General features: G+C 34.2%; 1 protein-coding gene across 1 annotated transcript; it reads left to right on the top strand.

The window, feature by feature from the left end:
- Window positions 1–7,214: 7,214 nt before the first annotated feature.
- LOC136223821 (uncharacterized) lies at window positions 7,215–15,011 on the top strand. Its single transcript, XM_066011994.1, has 5 exons — window positions 7,215–7,373; window positions 8,806–8,919; window positions 10,329–10,408; window positions 11,015–11,139; window positions 14,779–15,011. The coding sequence occupies exons 1-5, from the start codon at window positions 7,321–7,323 to the stop codon at window positions 14,848–14,850; spliced, it is 444 nt and encodes a 147-aa protein (XP_065868066.1). The 5' UTR covers window positions 7,215–7,320; the 3' UTR covers window positions 14,851–15,011.
- The last annotated feature ends 1,588 nt before the right edge of the window (window positions 15,012–16,599 follow it).

The raw sequence follows: 16,599 nt of genomic DNA, 5'->3' as shown, positions 1-16,599 counted from the left end.
ATATGGGTCGAACAGATGGATGGTATTGGATGTTTAATCAGAATGGGATGTACACTGTTAGTAGTGGATACCGAATTGATAATCCCTTGCTTACTACTACCCCTCAACCAGTGGATTGGAATGTATGTTGGGCATTGAAGGTACCTCCTCGAGTCAGAAATTGCATTTGGCGTTTTTTCGCTAATACACTTCCTACGGCATCCAATCTGATTCGCAGACATGTTTTAATTGATAATATATGCAAGTGTTGTCAATCAGTTGGTGAAGATGAGGAGCATATATTTCTTCAATGTCCGATCGCCTCCGTTGCATGGGAGGTATTTTTTGGTGATAATCGGATGCGAAGAGTGGGATCAATTCGAGTGTGGCTGGCAACGGAATTGAACAAATTGAATAAAATGACAGCTGCAACAGTGGTAATGATAATCTGGTCATTATGGAAGGCACGGAACCTATATGTCTAGGATCGGAAATGTACATCTCCAAATCGGATAGTATGTGAAGCACAACAGGAATTAGAAAGCTGGCGGAAGGCACAAGCAACACGAGTAATTCCTATGAGTTACCCGACAGCAGCAAACGCTACCTGGCAGAGACCACTTGAGAATCATTGGTATTGTAATGTCGACACAGGTACGTTCAAAGAGGATGGATACTGTTCTGTTGGATTCTTAATCAGAAATCATCAGGGCCAGTGTGAATTTGCAATGCATTGTGCAATTGAGGGGCATTTTGAGCCAATTATAGCCGAGGCTATGGCAGTACGTGAGGCGTTATCCTGGTTGAAATCCATTCCACAACGACGAGTTACAATTCAAACTGATTGTTTATCAGTAGTGATGGCAATCACACAACCATCGGTGCAGTTTTCTTATTTATCTGATATCATTCAAGATTGTCTTTCTATTATGCAAGATTTAGATTTTATAGCTATTTCTTTTGTTAAACGTTCAGCGAATCAGGCAGCTCATACTCTAGCTAGGGCAGTCAGGTCTAAGTCTGTACGTAGTGAGTGGGATAGTCCTCCTACTTTTTTGTTTGATGTTCTTCGTTCAGATTTAAATCAATATAAAGTTCTTTGATTAAAAAAAAATCTAGATAATTATTATTAATCAAATTAATAATTAATTAATTTTAGGTATAATTAATTAGAGTTTCAATCACATAAAAACTTCTAATTAATATTATCAGATAATCTTTTAATTAAATCATAATTATAATCAAATTATAATTATCAATCAAATTAATTTATCCCCTAATATATATATAAATTTCGGCCCATATAGTGTGTCTTTACTAATTACATTTTCGTCCTCCGATTCCAAGTCCCATATGCGACCCATTAGGTTTTTGCCACTAGCCGTATATATCCTTTGAAATTATTCATCACGATTAATTCCAACATGTATATAACGGAATACCGTCGCGAGCTGTTACTAGCAGAACCTATGATATTCCCCTAGAGCAATTAAGAAGTCAGGTTGATAACTGACGTCAACCTTTCTGTATTAGGTACAGTATAATACGATCCTTCATCGACTATATCCTGTCGGTCAATTCCTTATAACCATGGAATGTGTCAAGGTTACATATAACGAAGAGTCCGGTTTTACTTGTACAGGTTGAATTTACTCTGAAAAGATAATTTAAGTGAAATGTTCATTTCTACTCTTAACTGTATCACGTTGCAAGGATTTCAGTCAATTCACCACAAGCGGCCATTTGGATATATCTCCCACTTATCGGGAGTGACGAATGCTCAATTTGACATTAACCATTCTGCAATCACATTGCGTGATACCCAACCCTGCTCTCACACACCCTAGGCTCTCACCTATTGGATCGTGCTCGCACAGAATCAAAGTACCAGACTCCATAATCCAGAATTACTAATTAACGAATGTTTCAGTCTGAGGATTAGTTATACCTACTAACACCAATGAGATGAACAGTTGACACATTAGATAAATCAATCCATTCTGTTATCTCAAGTCGGGTCCCAATCCTAATGAACTCCTTCACCGGATCCATGTAACTGTCTAGATATCCGAATATCTAAAGCTTGTGAGATCAGCTTTCTGTCTCGACAGAAAACACGGTTACATGCAAGTCTCAACAGTAATATGCCAACCCTTATGACATATTACTTGACTTGGGTTTACTTTAATTTTATTGGTCTATTATAAAGTACAGTCTCACTTCATGCTTGTATGAACACTTTATAACTACTTAAATAAACTTAGGGTTACTTTCTTTATGAAAGATTTGCGCCTTTATATATAGTTACATTTTAATGCTATATATCTGATTAAACAAATGATTAAATAAACAATTTATTCATTAATATTTATATCCTAAAACAATTGTCTATAGGACATAAACCCCAACACGTCCCGACTGGACTGGACCCGAATTTTATTTTATTTTTTATCCGTTTTAACTTCTTTGAATTTTTCTTCAACATTTTAATTAGTAAAAAACGGAACCTTATTTATCTCCTGGTCTCACTCCACGTTCTAACATGTATATGAACGTTCTAACGTTCATATTTCTGTAGCCTATAAATACAACAAGTTTCCAACTTTGAAGACACAGTTTTTTCTTTTAATCTCTTCAATCAAACTTTCTGGGCAATTAAAAATACTCTCTTGCTGTTCCATCATCTTCGACTTTGAGTGCACAAGTTCGAAGGTTTCTGTGTTAACCTTGGGGAGCGACCGGAATTACAGATTGCACCTCGGTCTGCCGAAATCGCTTTCAAGGCAGTGGCATCCGCTACGGCACAGTTCGATTTCTGTTCTTAAATTCCAATCGGTTTTTTCTGTAACCCTTATCCAATTCCTACAAGCAGTACTGACACATGTATACTTATAAATTTTAGCAATAAAATGTATCTAACTACAAACGATCCAAATGAAAATATCCAATATCAGAGAAAATTCTCGAGACTCAAATGCACAAGTAAACTTATAAGAGAGCAACTGGAAATTTCTAAAATCCCAAAAGCCAATTAACAAAATTGGATCTTCTTAATTTGTAAACTCAAAATTCCAAATGGAAGCTTGGAATTCTTTCTAAATTCATAATTATCAACTAAATCTAAATAACTCATATGTTTAAATTTTCTTAAAACTGCATTACAAGGTCATAACATGCCTTTAACTGTGGATATACATGTAAGGTTACTAGATGCCTAAAATTGAAGTTCGAAACAGTATATTAATGCTAGTTGCACCCTCAACTTATTATACATGACTACCATGAACTAGGTACACTAATTACACAAAGAATTACTAGATGGATTAAGTAGTTTCTTACTCCACAAAGCAAATTCATTTTAATTGATAACAACATATTACTTACAAAGAATATGATAACAAGAAAATGTATTTCAAATATCTAAACACAAGAAAAAACAAATAATAAAAAATTAGCAGCCAATAACACCTGAACCAGACTAATATCTAAGCATCAAAGTATGTAACAAGTTGTATTTCAACAAGGTAAGTGCATAATACAAAATACAACAAACCTAATATTTGTTTTAACAATAAGAAGCGTTGTACCTCGAATTAACAAATACTCGCAGAAAACATATTGAAAAAAATTGATTGTTATTGCCGCAAACTACAGTATCTCAAAATCACCCCACGGCCTCAACCCAAGTTGCAGTTCGTTATTGGAAAGGAACTGCTGACATTTGTCTTCAATTCACCAATTTTTTCTGAAAGAAAGAAAAGAAAAAAGATTGTTCTGTTTTGGGAATTTTGATGAAGGAAGGAGAAAATTGAGAAACGATCAGAAAGATGAAGCAGCAAAACCTCAGGCAATGAAGGGGCTCGATTTGTAAAGAATGAGTTAACAGAAGAATTTATTTTTGAATTAGTAACCAAACTTTATTGCTATTAGGAGCAGCTATAGAGGTTAATCGACCGGCAGGAGGAGGCTAGGTCATCGGAGCAATGATGAACGGACAGTTAAGTATTTAGGATATCTGAATTATTGAATGGAAAAATTATTAGAGAAATGAGAAAGAGAAATTTGAGGAGGTAACTGGAACAAAAGGTAACAAGAAATGAGAAAGAGAAATTTGAGGAGGTAACTGGAACAAAAGGTAACAAGTAGAAATGTGTAGAATTCTAAAAGAATAAGAGGTGATGTGTTTCTGTATTACAACAAAGTACATGTACTTTGTAAATCAAATTTTGTTTAGCCTTTAGGAATAATAAAAGTATCTAATATAATGGTTGGAAACTAAATTTTCGCATCATGCTCTAACAAAAATAAAGTTCAGCTAGCATCTCATTTCTAAAAACAGATATGGGTGCGTAATTTAGTCGAAAATATATAACTAGTAAGAGCAAGACTCTAGCCATTAAGAAAACTTTCAAGTTTTTCATCTGAATTTTGGGATTTTTCTCAGCTTTTAGCGGGAAGATAAGCTCCTTTTTTATATTACTTTGGTTTTTTTTATTGAATAATTTTTTATCAATCTACTACTATGGTACGCATAATAATTTCTCTTTTATTTTGAGTTGTTTTATTCTCTTGTATTTATTCTTATATGGGTAGTCGTTGTTTTTCTCCCGATATTGGTAGTTGTTGTTTGTCTCCCTCTATAGAGTTTTGTCTAACATCATATAGATTTGGCTCATTGGAAGAAAAAAAACTCTCAAGTCGATTATGGTGGAGTTTGTTTTCCGATATTATGTCAAACACAGTTCCAAGCACTATCTATCATTGCTTTATCACAATCTATGATATTGAAAATACAGATTCAAACTCCTCTAATATACTTTTTTATTGTAATTTTTTAAATTATTTTCTCCAAACGAAACATTTATAATTTTTTCTATAAAAAGAAATCGTCAGCGACAACCATCCGTAGGGATGACAACGGGTAGGGTAACCGCGGATAGTGTCAATCTCAAACTCTTACCCGTTTATTTTTCAATTACCCGTACCTGTCTCATTACCCTAACGGGTATACCTTTTGCATCTCATACCCATTTCATTTAATTCACGGGTACCCATACTCGTTAAAAATCAATACATAAAACAAAAAATTTTACAAATTTTACAAAGTATAAATTTAATATATCATCCATCTAAAAATTAAACAAATTAAACCTTAATCAATAAAAAGAAAGTAGCTTAATAGTATTATGCAATGGTTGAAGAACAAAAGATTGAGGTTTGAATCCATCTTACATTTAAGAAAACAATAATATTTTTTAATATATAAGAGATTTATGACGGGTACCCTAGGGTACGAATAGTTCCATTACGATCGGATGATACCGATACCCGCGGGTACAGTACATGTTGCCATCCCCAGGGCCGACTCTAGGGGGAGGCCGCATAGGGCCTCCGATCGGAATTTATTTCAAATTTGATAATTATTAAGATTTCTATGGTTAAAAACTATATAGACTTAGATTTATAATAAAAAAAAAATAGTGTTCGGCTGAATAATAAAGGCATGGTGAAGGTGTTTGTAGGGGTGAGAGTTCGATTCCCCTGGATTAGTATTTTTCTGTTCAAATTTTCTCTTATTTTTCTTTCTTTTTTTTTTTTGACATCTTTACTGATTTTTCTTTAACTTTTTTTTATATTGGAAAACAATGTATAAACTATTATTTTGTTATTGTAGTGATTTTTAAATTTTAAATTTTTTATAAATTACAAGACAAAATTCACTTATAAATTACAATTTTTAATTTGGTGTTAAATGTTATTTAGATTCTGATTTATTTAAAATTTTAATATTAGGCCACTAATTTATTATTTGGTCACATTTAGACCATAAACTATTTAAATTAATGAAATTTAACTCAATTTTAATGATTCCTTGGATCAGCATTTTTGTTTTCACATTTTCTTTTATCTTTTTTTTTCTTTTGACAATACATATACTGGTTGTTCCTGAACTTTTTTCCATATTTGGAAACAAGGTATAAACTATTATTTTGTTATTGTAGTGATTTTTAAATTTTTTATTTTTATAAATTACAAGACGAAATGCACTTATAAATTACAATTTGTAATTTAGTGTAAAATGTTATTTATACTTTAATTTATTTAAAATTTTAATATTTGACCACTAATTTATTATTTGGTCATATTTGGACTATAAACTATTCAAATTGATGAAATTCCACTTAATTTTGATGAAGTCTTGATAAAATCTTTTCCTCATGATATGTGGTGATATTTTGACATGTGGACTTGACATGACGTACATTTTAAAGTTTATTTACCCAAATAATTAATAAGATTAAGACAAGAAAACAAATCTCTAAACTAAAATTTATCAAGTCTAATTGTCAAAATATCATCATATGTCAATAATTCTATTAAGTTTCCATCCAAATTGAATGAAATTTCACCAATTGGGATAGTTCAGTGGCCAAATGATAAAATTTTGGATGGATCAACCAATCTTTAATCACCAAGATAAATTCTTCTCTTTCTTTCCTAGAATCTTGCGATTCGGTTCGAGTTCAGCCGATCAAGATTAATTTTTAGGAATTAATACTTTGTCGTCTGCTTGCTTCTCTTATGACTGGTGAGAAGACACTTGATTTTATATATATAAAAGAAAACTCGATTTTACATATACAAAAGCAAGAAGAATACTAATTTATTAGCTTTAGGTTATTATTATATAACTTGAATTATAGTTAATAATATATTGGTATTTACTATTTATTATTTCTAAAATAGTATTAAATTTAAATATGAAAAAAATACACAATATGTCTCGGGCCACAAAAATGATGGAGACGGTCTAGGCCATCCCTAACCATCCGTGCAATTTATGGGAAATTTACACAGAAATTCAGATTTGAAAAATTATTTACAACTATGTCAAGTAATGATTTTAAATTATGTCAAATTAGTAAAATCAGCATTTTTAATATATTTTAAGGATTAGAATTTATAAATTATGTATCTAGGATATATTTTCTAGGGTTAAGGATTTATGAATTGGGTCTAGAATTTTTAAATTAGGATGTAAAATCATATTTTATTTGTAATATATAGAAAATAATGACATATTAAGAATTAAGTTTGATAATACGATTTAGTTGTAATTTTGTAGTTATTTATGATATTCATGTATTTGACCCGCAATTTATCCAACTTGAGGCCATGAAATTAGCTACAGTGGGCCGTGAACATAAAATGTTCAAAGTTTTGGGGAATAATTGAAAAGTGCATTGTTGAAGCTGTGACTTTGAATTTTGACAATTTAATACAGAACAAAGTAAAAACGCGAACTGGAGAGAAAGGTAAGGCGAAAGGAGACCCAACAAAATGATACTTGCAGTGTTGTTTGCAAATGTGGAAGGCAACATCTTGATCGAACGGTACTCATAAATCTCATCCACTTTTTTCTCTCGATGATTCAGTGATTAAAGATTGATTGAATCTTCATTTCTTCTTGTTTTTGTTCAACTTTTCTTTTTGGAATCATAGATAGATATCTTGATTATGAATACCCTTTGTGATTAGGTGAGATAGATCTAACTGGATTGGGATCTTGAAAGGATGCAATTCGTTTTTCTTTGCTAAACATTGATACTATATATGTATCATGCTCTTAAATTTGGTTTGTAGTGGGGAGAAAATTCAGTTCGTTGGTTTGACGTTTATGCAGATTCAAATGACTTCTTAATTTCATTCGTGGAAAAGGCTTTAGAGAGTTGACAGGGGGATTAGTAATACTAATTATTAGATGAATTTGGGATTCTTGCACAGGACAGAATCATAATATTTCAAGTAATGTGATTGCATGCGGCTGTTGTCTTGTTCAAGTCATAGGAGTCAACCATATGTTTTCTACATGAATTAGAGAAGAACCAAAATCAAAATGGATAGGTTTTAATTGGAAACTGCAAAAAGGGTGTTTCCCTTGGTTTATGTCTGTACTGAAGCTAGACCAAGCTACAGGACTGATTTTGTTGTTTGCATAGGGCATATCCTGTGAGAATGGCAAGACATTGGCTTGTAGTTACCTCAAAGGCACCACTTCCTTTAGCATCAAAGAGTGATGTAACTGTGTTAATATTTCACATATTCATAATAGAATGTTATAGCATTTGATGGGGCTGAAGTTGATTGTTTCATTTAATTTCAGATTGTATCTCCAAAAGATCCATTGATGCGCTTCTATTAGGTCTGTGGCATCAAAATTACAAATATCATCTAAACATGTGATCTTACATTCTATCAAGCCTGATATATTATGATTATATGAGTATCATATATTTGTATCAGAACAAATTTCAGTGAGTTTCACATAAACTTTAGCATATATGTGTTCTCATTGATTATTTTTTATGTGCATTTTGGGTTTTCCATTTGCAGTTCTCCGTTTTCTCTGTTGTATTTGTCACGTACCAATAACCATGGACCTAGAAACCAGCACTAAGTGTGGGTATCTTTTATTTATCATGCAATGGATTCGATCACACCATGTCATTCATAAGTAACGGTGCTGCTTTTCATTTCTGAATGAGCTCGGATGTTAAAGTTTAAGGAATAAATATCCTCTCTTTTTTAGACAGAAATGTGGAAACTCTCCCATCATAGGAAATTCTTTGATATGTCATGTCTTAAAACAAAGAGCAGATTTTCTTACAGAAATGGAGGAGAACTTGTTGTTGTGGTTGAAGTGGTGGATTTCAGTTGATGAGAATATTGACTGTTTTATGGAAGGAACTACTTTTTTCTTTTACCTCTTTCAATTAGAGCTGCCAAAAGATGATTCTAATTGTTCATCGGTTAATATTATTGCAGATTTAGTGGAGTTCCAGCTGAGGAACGATTGCATTGGAGATCTTTCTTAGTTAAGCTGGGGCAAGATAATCTTAGAGGTGTAAAAAATGAAGAGCTTCTTGTTGCTTCCCACAAGTATGTTACTTCTGCTCTCCAGAGAGAATCTTGTTTCTTTATGTTGGAAATCAGAATCTTGTTGGTGCATTTCACAACCAAAATATTGTTTTTAAATTGCATACTATTATGTATCTCTACACCCAAGATAGATTTTCAATTTTGTGATCTATATTTTCCAGGATACTGGTTTCTTGTTTCCTAGAGCTATTAATCTTTGGTTCTTATCTCCAATTTTTGTTGATGACCAGGTACATACCTTGAAAAGTGCCTTAGGTAATTAACTTGTGATGCAGGAACAATTTTTCATATAATTCATGCGAACTGCAATAGAATAGCTGTACCTCAATGTTATCTTCACATTACAAGTCACTACTGTCTTCTTTTGAGAAAATAATGGTACAAGATATGGTACTGGTTCCATTACAAGTTAAATTTTGAGCTTTTTCCTGCCAGTCCCTGGCATCTGGTTAACAAGATTATTCACACTTTAGACGTTTGTTCAATGGACTTGTAAAGACAATTGAAAAGCAAATAAAATTTTACTTCTTCCATTTGTTTTATTGGTATTTAAACCAAGTACGTGGATCTCACTGCTCTTTTTCTTTTTCATTCTTATTACAAAACATTACAAGGATTCAGTCGAATGTCTTAATGGTTTTATTGTTACTTCCATTTTTACCCAATTATGCAGTCATCTTTTGATTCCAATGTACAACTGATGTTAACAATGGAAAAACTTAGTGCTGCTTTTAAATTCTGTAATCTGTTTTGGACATAAAATGAATGGCATGTATACCTTTCAATATTTCTGGTTGAGACTTATGTCTGGTTAAATATTAAACAATTTACTTTTTGATCACTTGTTGGATGAACTGTAGCTTTTAGAATTGAGCATATGAAGTATGTTACAATTGTTGAATTGCTTGCCCACTGATTATGTAATTCTTATGTTTTAAGGGACGGTGGTTCTTGTTAATTTAGAAGTTTGATTGCATGGTTGTTATTATTACCCTTTTCACTGATTAGTTATGAAGAAGCACTTACGTAACTTGTCCATGGAACTAGAGAACAGGAAAAGTTAAACTGCTACTCTCTTTAGCTTCTCTATAAAACCACAGAAATTACTGGTCTGCCTCATTGCAGCAAAGTATTTGAGGAGAAGGAATTTTTTCGTCCTCACTATTATGATAGGAGTTTAAAGATTGCTCATATGTTGTCTGTAATTCATGATGTTTATAATCTATAGAAACTGCAGTCTAAATTTTTCAGCTCTTGTTATACACAATCTTTTTATTAGTATAATATTACTAACTTAACTTTAAAACTAGTTCTTAACTGTTAGGATTTTTGTTCAACAAAATGGCTTTGTCCCATCCTATCTAAGTCCTCATGAAATATATTTTATTCATTTATTTTTATCTTACCAGGTCAGTTTATATTGTATACACAGTGCTTGGGGATGTCAGCATTTTTGTCGTTGGCAAGGATGATTATGATGAACTTGCCTGTAAGTAATATTATTTATTTTGGAAATTCTATACTTGTTTATGCAAAGATAGGAAGCAAATTAGTTTATTGAAGCGAAGATCATAGTGAGGTTGAAGTCCCTCCAGCTTATAGGCCCTTTTAGTAATTCTTCTGGATTTGTTAACCTAGAAATCAGTGCTTTAATTTTGCTGCTCAACTTAAAGGTTTCTAGCATGCTGTTAGGACCAGGCTCAGATATTCTAATTAGATTTCCTTAACATCTTTACCAAAGACAGACTGCAACCGAAACTCATGTTTTACTATGAAATGGGGAAAAAAATTTCACTCCTGATTCATGAGAAATTATGGCTTTTACTATTTGGACTGCAATGTAGAATTTTATGAGAACATGATAAGAAGCAAGGTGCTATCATATGGTGGTTTTCACCTAGTCAGTTTAGTCAGTCACGGTTAGATCTAGGCTTATTACATCTAAGGTTTAGGATGATTTTAATCTCCACCCTTGAATTCTAATAAGTTTAGATCTAAGGGTGACTGACCAGGTGAAAAGTACCGGCTATCATATTAGTGATGATTTTATTTCTGAGTATTTAATTTTGTTTTTTCCTGGCTGGTGTTTCTGTAGTGGCAGAAGTCATTTTTGCTATTACCTCGTCTGTAAAGGATGTATGTGGGAAGCCTCCAACAGAGCGCCTTTTCCTAGACAAGTATGGAAAGATATGCTTATGCCTGGATGAAATCGTTTGGAAGGTAGAAATGCTAACTGAAAGCTTTTTAGTTTTGATTGGCATTCGAAATCAAACTTCATTTTTAGCTGTTGTGGAATTGTTATGACTTGCCTTATCAAATTGATAGTAAAAAGAGTTTCAGTTACTTCTGGTCATCATATTCAAGATGGTAGAAACTGCGAAGCACTAAGAAGATTTCAAATTTTTTTTTTTTAGTGATAAATGTGCAAGGGTTGCTAGGTCGTCGCCCCGAAGCGGCGCGCCACCCCAGGACCCGGGGGTGGTGTCAAATATGCAAGGGTTGCGGGTAAATAAGCTAGTCCACGGTAATGGTAGGGGTAGGGGTAAGGGTAGTAGGTTACGCTTTGGGACATGGAACATAGGTTCTTTGACAGGAAGATTAGCTGAAATTGTAGATGTTATGAAGAGGAGGAGAATAAATATATTATGCCTACAAGAAACCAAGTGGGTTGGAGCCAAGGCTAGAGAGATAGCTCCTTGGGGTTATAAGCTTTGGTACTCATGAAAGGATAAGGGTAGAAATGGAGTAGGTATTCTTATTAATAGGGCGTATATTGATGAGGTAGTAGCGGTGTCTAGGAAGAGCGATAGAATTATGAGTGTTAAGCTAGTGATAGGGGATGAGGTTGTGAATGTCATTAGTGCATATGCGCCACAAATAGGATTAGATGTGTCTATAAGACAAGCTTTTTGGGATGACTTAGAGGAAGTGGTGCAACAGGTTCCTAGGGGTGAAAAAATGGTACTAGGGGGTGATCTCAATGGACACGTGGGTTCTAGGCGAGATGGGTTTGAGAGTGTTCATGGAGGGTATGGTTTTGGAGATAAGAATGAAGCAGGAAATGATATTTTGGAATTCGCATCAGCCTATGACTTGAGTATCATGAACACATGGTTTATGAAGAGAACATCCCACTTAGTGACTTATCGGAGTGGCGGTAATGCGAGCCAAATTGACTTCTTCTTAGTAAGGAGTGCTTGGAGAAAGAGTTATATTGATTGTAAGGTGATCCCTGGTGAGAGTACGACAACCCAACATAGAGTAGTGGTGCTAGATTTTCGAAGTAGGAAATGTATAAGAAAACAAACACCTCAAGTAGAGACTAAGATTAAGTGGTGGAAATTGCAAGGGGAGAATCAACAAAAATTTGTGGATGAGATGACCAAAAAAGATATTTGGACTTGCAATATGGATTCAGATACAGATTCGATATGGAATAAGATGGAGCATAGTATAAGGGAAGTAGCGAAGGAAGTTCTAGGGGAATCTAAAGGTAGCATGCCACCGGGTAAGGACACATCTTGGTGGACAGAAGAAGTACGACAAGCAGTAAAGAGTAAGAGAGAATCCTATAAACTATTGGGGAAATGTAGGAGTGACGAGAACTACGAAAAATACAAAGAGGCTAAAAGGGAAGTAAAGAAGGTCATACGAGATGCTAGAGCAAAGGTGAATCGGGATCTGTATACAAGATTGGATACGAAAGAAGGGGAAAGAGACATATATAGAATTGCTCGGATGAGAGATAGGAAGACGCGAGATCTCGGAAAAATTAAATGTGTGAAGGATGTGGACCAGAAAGTCCTAGTTGGAGATAAGGATATCAAGGAACGATGGAGGTCCTATTTTGATGACTTATTTAATGGAGATCGCCAACAAGATGTTGGAGATATAAGTATCCATCACGATATGATAAATCATGAATGCCTGCGAAGAATTCAAAAGGGTGAAGTCAAAATGGCATTAAGTAAGATGAAGTTGAAGAAAGCAGTAGGACCTGATGGCATCCCTATTGAGATTTGGAGATGTTTGGGAGAAAGAGGAATCGAATGGTTGACGACGTTCTTCAACAAAATTTGGAGAAACAATAAGATGCCATCAGAATGGAGGAAAAGTACCTTAATCCCTTTGTATAAGAACAAAGGCGATGTCCAAGATTGTGCCAACTATCGGGGAATCAAATTAATGAGTCACACTATGAAACTTTGGGAGCGAGTGATTGAACAAAGGCTAAGGAGGACGGTGAAGATCTCGGAAAACCAGTTTGGCTTTATGCCGGGAAGATCAACTATGGAAGCCATCCATCTATTGAGACAATTAATGGAGCACTATCGAAATAAGAAGAAAGACTTGCATATGGTTTTCATTGACTTGGAGAAAGCATATGATAAGGTACCAAGGGAAGTACTTTGGTGGGCCTTGATAAGGAAAGGCATTTCGCGGAAATATATTGACATCATAAAGGACATGTATGAGGGAGTATGCACGAGTGTACGTACTAGTGTTGGGAAGACTGAAGAGTTTCCTATTACGATTGGAATGCATCAAGGTTCCGCACTAAGCCCATTTCTTTTTGCCATCGTTATGGATGAACTAACAAGTTCACTTCAAGATGGTATACCATGGTGCATGCTGTTTGCAGATGATATTGTGTTGGTTGATGAGACGAAAGAAGGAGTGGAGATGAAGTTGGAACTATGGAGGCAAACTCTAGAATCTAGAGGCTTTAAGTTGAGTCGAAGTAAGACAGAATATTTGGAGTGTAAGTTTAGCGGCCGTAGGAGTAGGGAGGCAGGGACAATCACCCTAGATGGGAGAGTTGTTCAGGCCTCGGATTGCTTCCGGTATTTAGGATCTACTATCCAAACGGATGGAGAAGTAGATGGAGATGTTGCTCATAGGATTAAAGCTGGTTGGTCGAAGTGGAAGAGTGCTACGGGTTTCCTTTGTGATCCCGGCATGCCTAATAGATTGAAGGGAAAATTCTACCGGACGGCAATTAGACCAGCATTGTTATATGGTACGGAGTGTTGGGCAGTGAAACACTGCCACATCCATAAGATGTCGGTGGCGGAGATGCGTATGTTGAGATGGATGTGTGGTCACACGAGAAAGGACCGGGTGCGTAATGAAATAATTAGGACAAAAGTAGGGGTCACATCTATTGAGAATAAAATGAGAGAAAACCGACTAAGGTGGTTTGGCCATGTGAGACGTAGAGCGCTTGATGCGCCGGTTAGGAGAACCGAAGAGTGGCAAAGGGATGTAGTGGTGAGGGGTAGGGGAAGACCTAAGCAAACTTGGAGGAGGGTGATCGAGAGTGATATGAGTTTATTGGGAATTGAGGAAAATATGGTAGTGGATAGGACGGAGTGGAGGGAGCGAATCTGTGTCGCTGACAGGACTTGATTTTCACGGTTTTATATGATGGTTCATGTTAGCCGACCCCGAATCATTTCGGGACTAAGGCTTTGTTGTTGTTGTTGTTGTTTCAAACTGTTACAACAAGTCATGTTGTCTTATAAAAGTCGAAGGCACAAAGTTCCTGATCTTGTTTGATGGCTACTTGCGTATTTTGCTTATTTGGTTTGAACTTGAGTGTGATATCAAAGGCTTAATAATAGACCTTCATCATGACTTGATGAAGGATTTAAATAGAGGAAATATAGCAGAATAGAAACAGCTTCCTCTTGAACTGTCTGGAAATTTCAATTCTGCTATTTAGTAACATGGCAACTTTGTTATAACCTTGTGGCATCTTTGTATTTTTGCTGCGGAGACCTGGTAGATGGCTATGGTTTTTCTATAATTGCCAATTCTTGCATGTCAAAGACTAATTTAGTGTTGGATTATTTGAAGGGATTGCTGGAGAATACAGATAAAGATAGAATTAGAAGACTGATGAGATTAAAACCTCCGACGGAGTTCTGATCTCAGCCCAAAAGCTGCTCTGTATCGCATGGAAAGCTGAGTGGACTTTATCATCTCCAAACATTTGTCATGTGTGTAATTGATCTACACTACTGTACTTTCTTCTGTATTTAGTGGAGGCTGGCTGTTGCATCCTCTTTTAGATATTGTGTTTGTTAAAATTTGTTTGGTAAAACTTAGTTGATGTAAAATGATAAATAGATAGATGATAAAGCCTCTCTTTAGGGTTAAAGAGTAGTAATTAGGGGTAAAAATGTTTATCAAAAGAGATTGATTAATATGCTAATTGAAAAATTTCATAAAATCAGCATTTTCAAAATTAGCCTTTTGGACTCAATAAGCTCTTTCAAACATCTTTTCATCAAACATCATGCCGGTTAAAACCTTTAAAATGACTCAAACCTTTAACTTTTTGCTAATTTTTTCCAAAAAGTTATGTACCAAACAGTGCATAGCTAATAATGCAATATTACATAAAGTAATTCTTTCAGAAATAATTAGTTAAAACATTTGAAATTGTTCCCGCTTCCTGAAAAGTCATCTGTAATGAATGTTAAAAAGAAAAATTACATGTTTAATAATTAAAAAAAAAAAAAAAACAGATGAGTAAACTGTTTTTTTAAATACTAACCATATTTTTTTCAAGACCAAAGTTCTCTCACCTTAATGTTTTTTTTATGACATTGATGATGATCTAAGAAATAAAAAGATTAATTACATGTAAGAAACACATAATGTAAATGAAGTAGTTTTTTTTTTTTTTTAACACATATTCATTGCGCCTCCTCTTTATTGGCATTTTCTACACTGGACTTCTCCAAAAATGATGGTTGATCATCAAATCGTAGCATTTTTTGGGCTATAATAATAGAGTATTGGGACATGAGAGACTTCAGATGGGTTGACGGTGGTGAGACAAGGCTTGATATTTCTTCCTTTGGTGTTAAAAAAGTGTATTTGAAGACAAACACAAGTTTGAATGTTATATATGTTATCTTCAACCAAATTGCTAAGTTGAACCTGGAAAACATGAGTAACCCTGATAATTTTGGCCATAACAGAAGGTATCTCAGTTCTATATTTAAAACCACTTGATAGATTACTTGCAGAAATACCAATCAATTCAACAACCATATACCCAAAAAACACAAAACTTGCAACTCATGTCCCATCTTCAACAATTAATTTGAGCCTATATCTGTGAATTTCAATAGGAATGAAAAATATATTTAAGGCAATAATAGTCATCAATTTACAAATGTAAATAAAGTAACTAATTTGATTATACCATGTAAATGGAAGTTCATCAATAAATCTGCAATTCTTGCACCATAACTTGTCATCAAAATTCTGGATACTGTTTTTACATCTTAGACATGTTGGATGTTACCAACATTCTGAAGAATCCATTTCCTTAATCTTTGCTCTACAAGTAAACTTTGTTCCGTGCATAGGTATGCAAGTCAGTAAAAGAAAAAAAAAATGGCGCATTATTTTTTGAAAAATAATTTCTTTTTTTAAACAAAGTTTTATAACATGACATTGTCTGTGTGAATATCAACAAGCTGATATTCAAAAATAGTCTTTTGGTTCAGGTCCTTTTCAACCTCGATATTAGTGATGCGCGCAATCTAAACAATGTTTTTTTTTCTTTTAAAGAAAATGTATCAATTTTTTATCCTCTTATTAGGAAACCACATTACAAATGAAGTGCATTTAAGGTTTTCGAGAATAAAAGAATACAGAATG

The sequence above is a fragment of the Euphorbia lathyris genome, chromosome 3 (genome assembly GCF_963576675.1).
Source record: "Euphorbia lathyris chromosome 3, ddEupLath1.1, whole genome shotgun sequence".
NCBI lineage: Eukaryota > Viridiplantae > Streptophyta > Magnoliopsida > Malpighiales > Euphorbiaceae > Euphorbia > Euphorbia lathyris.
This window is presented reverse-complemented; position numbering and strand designations above follow the sequence as displayed.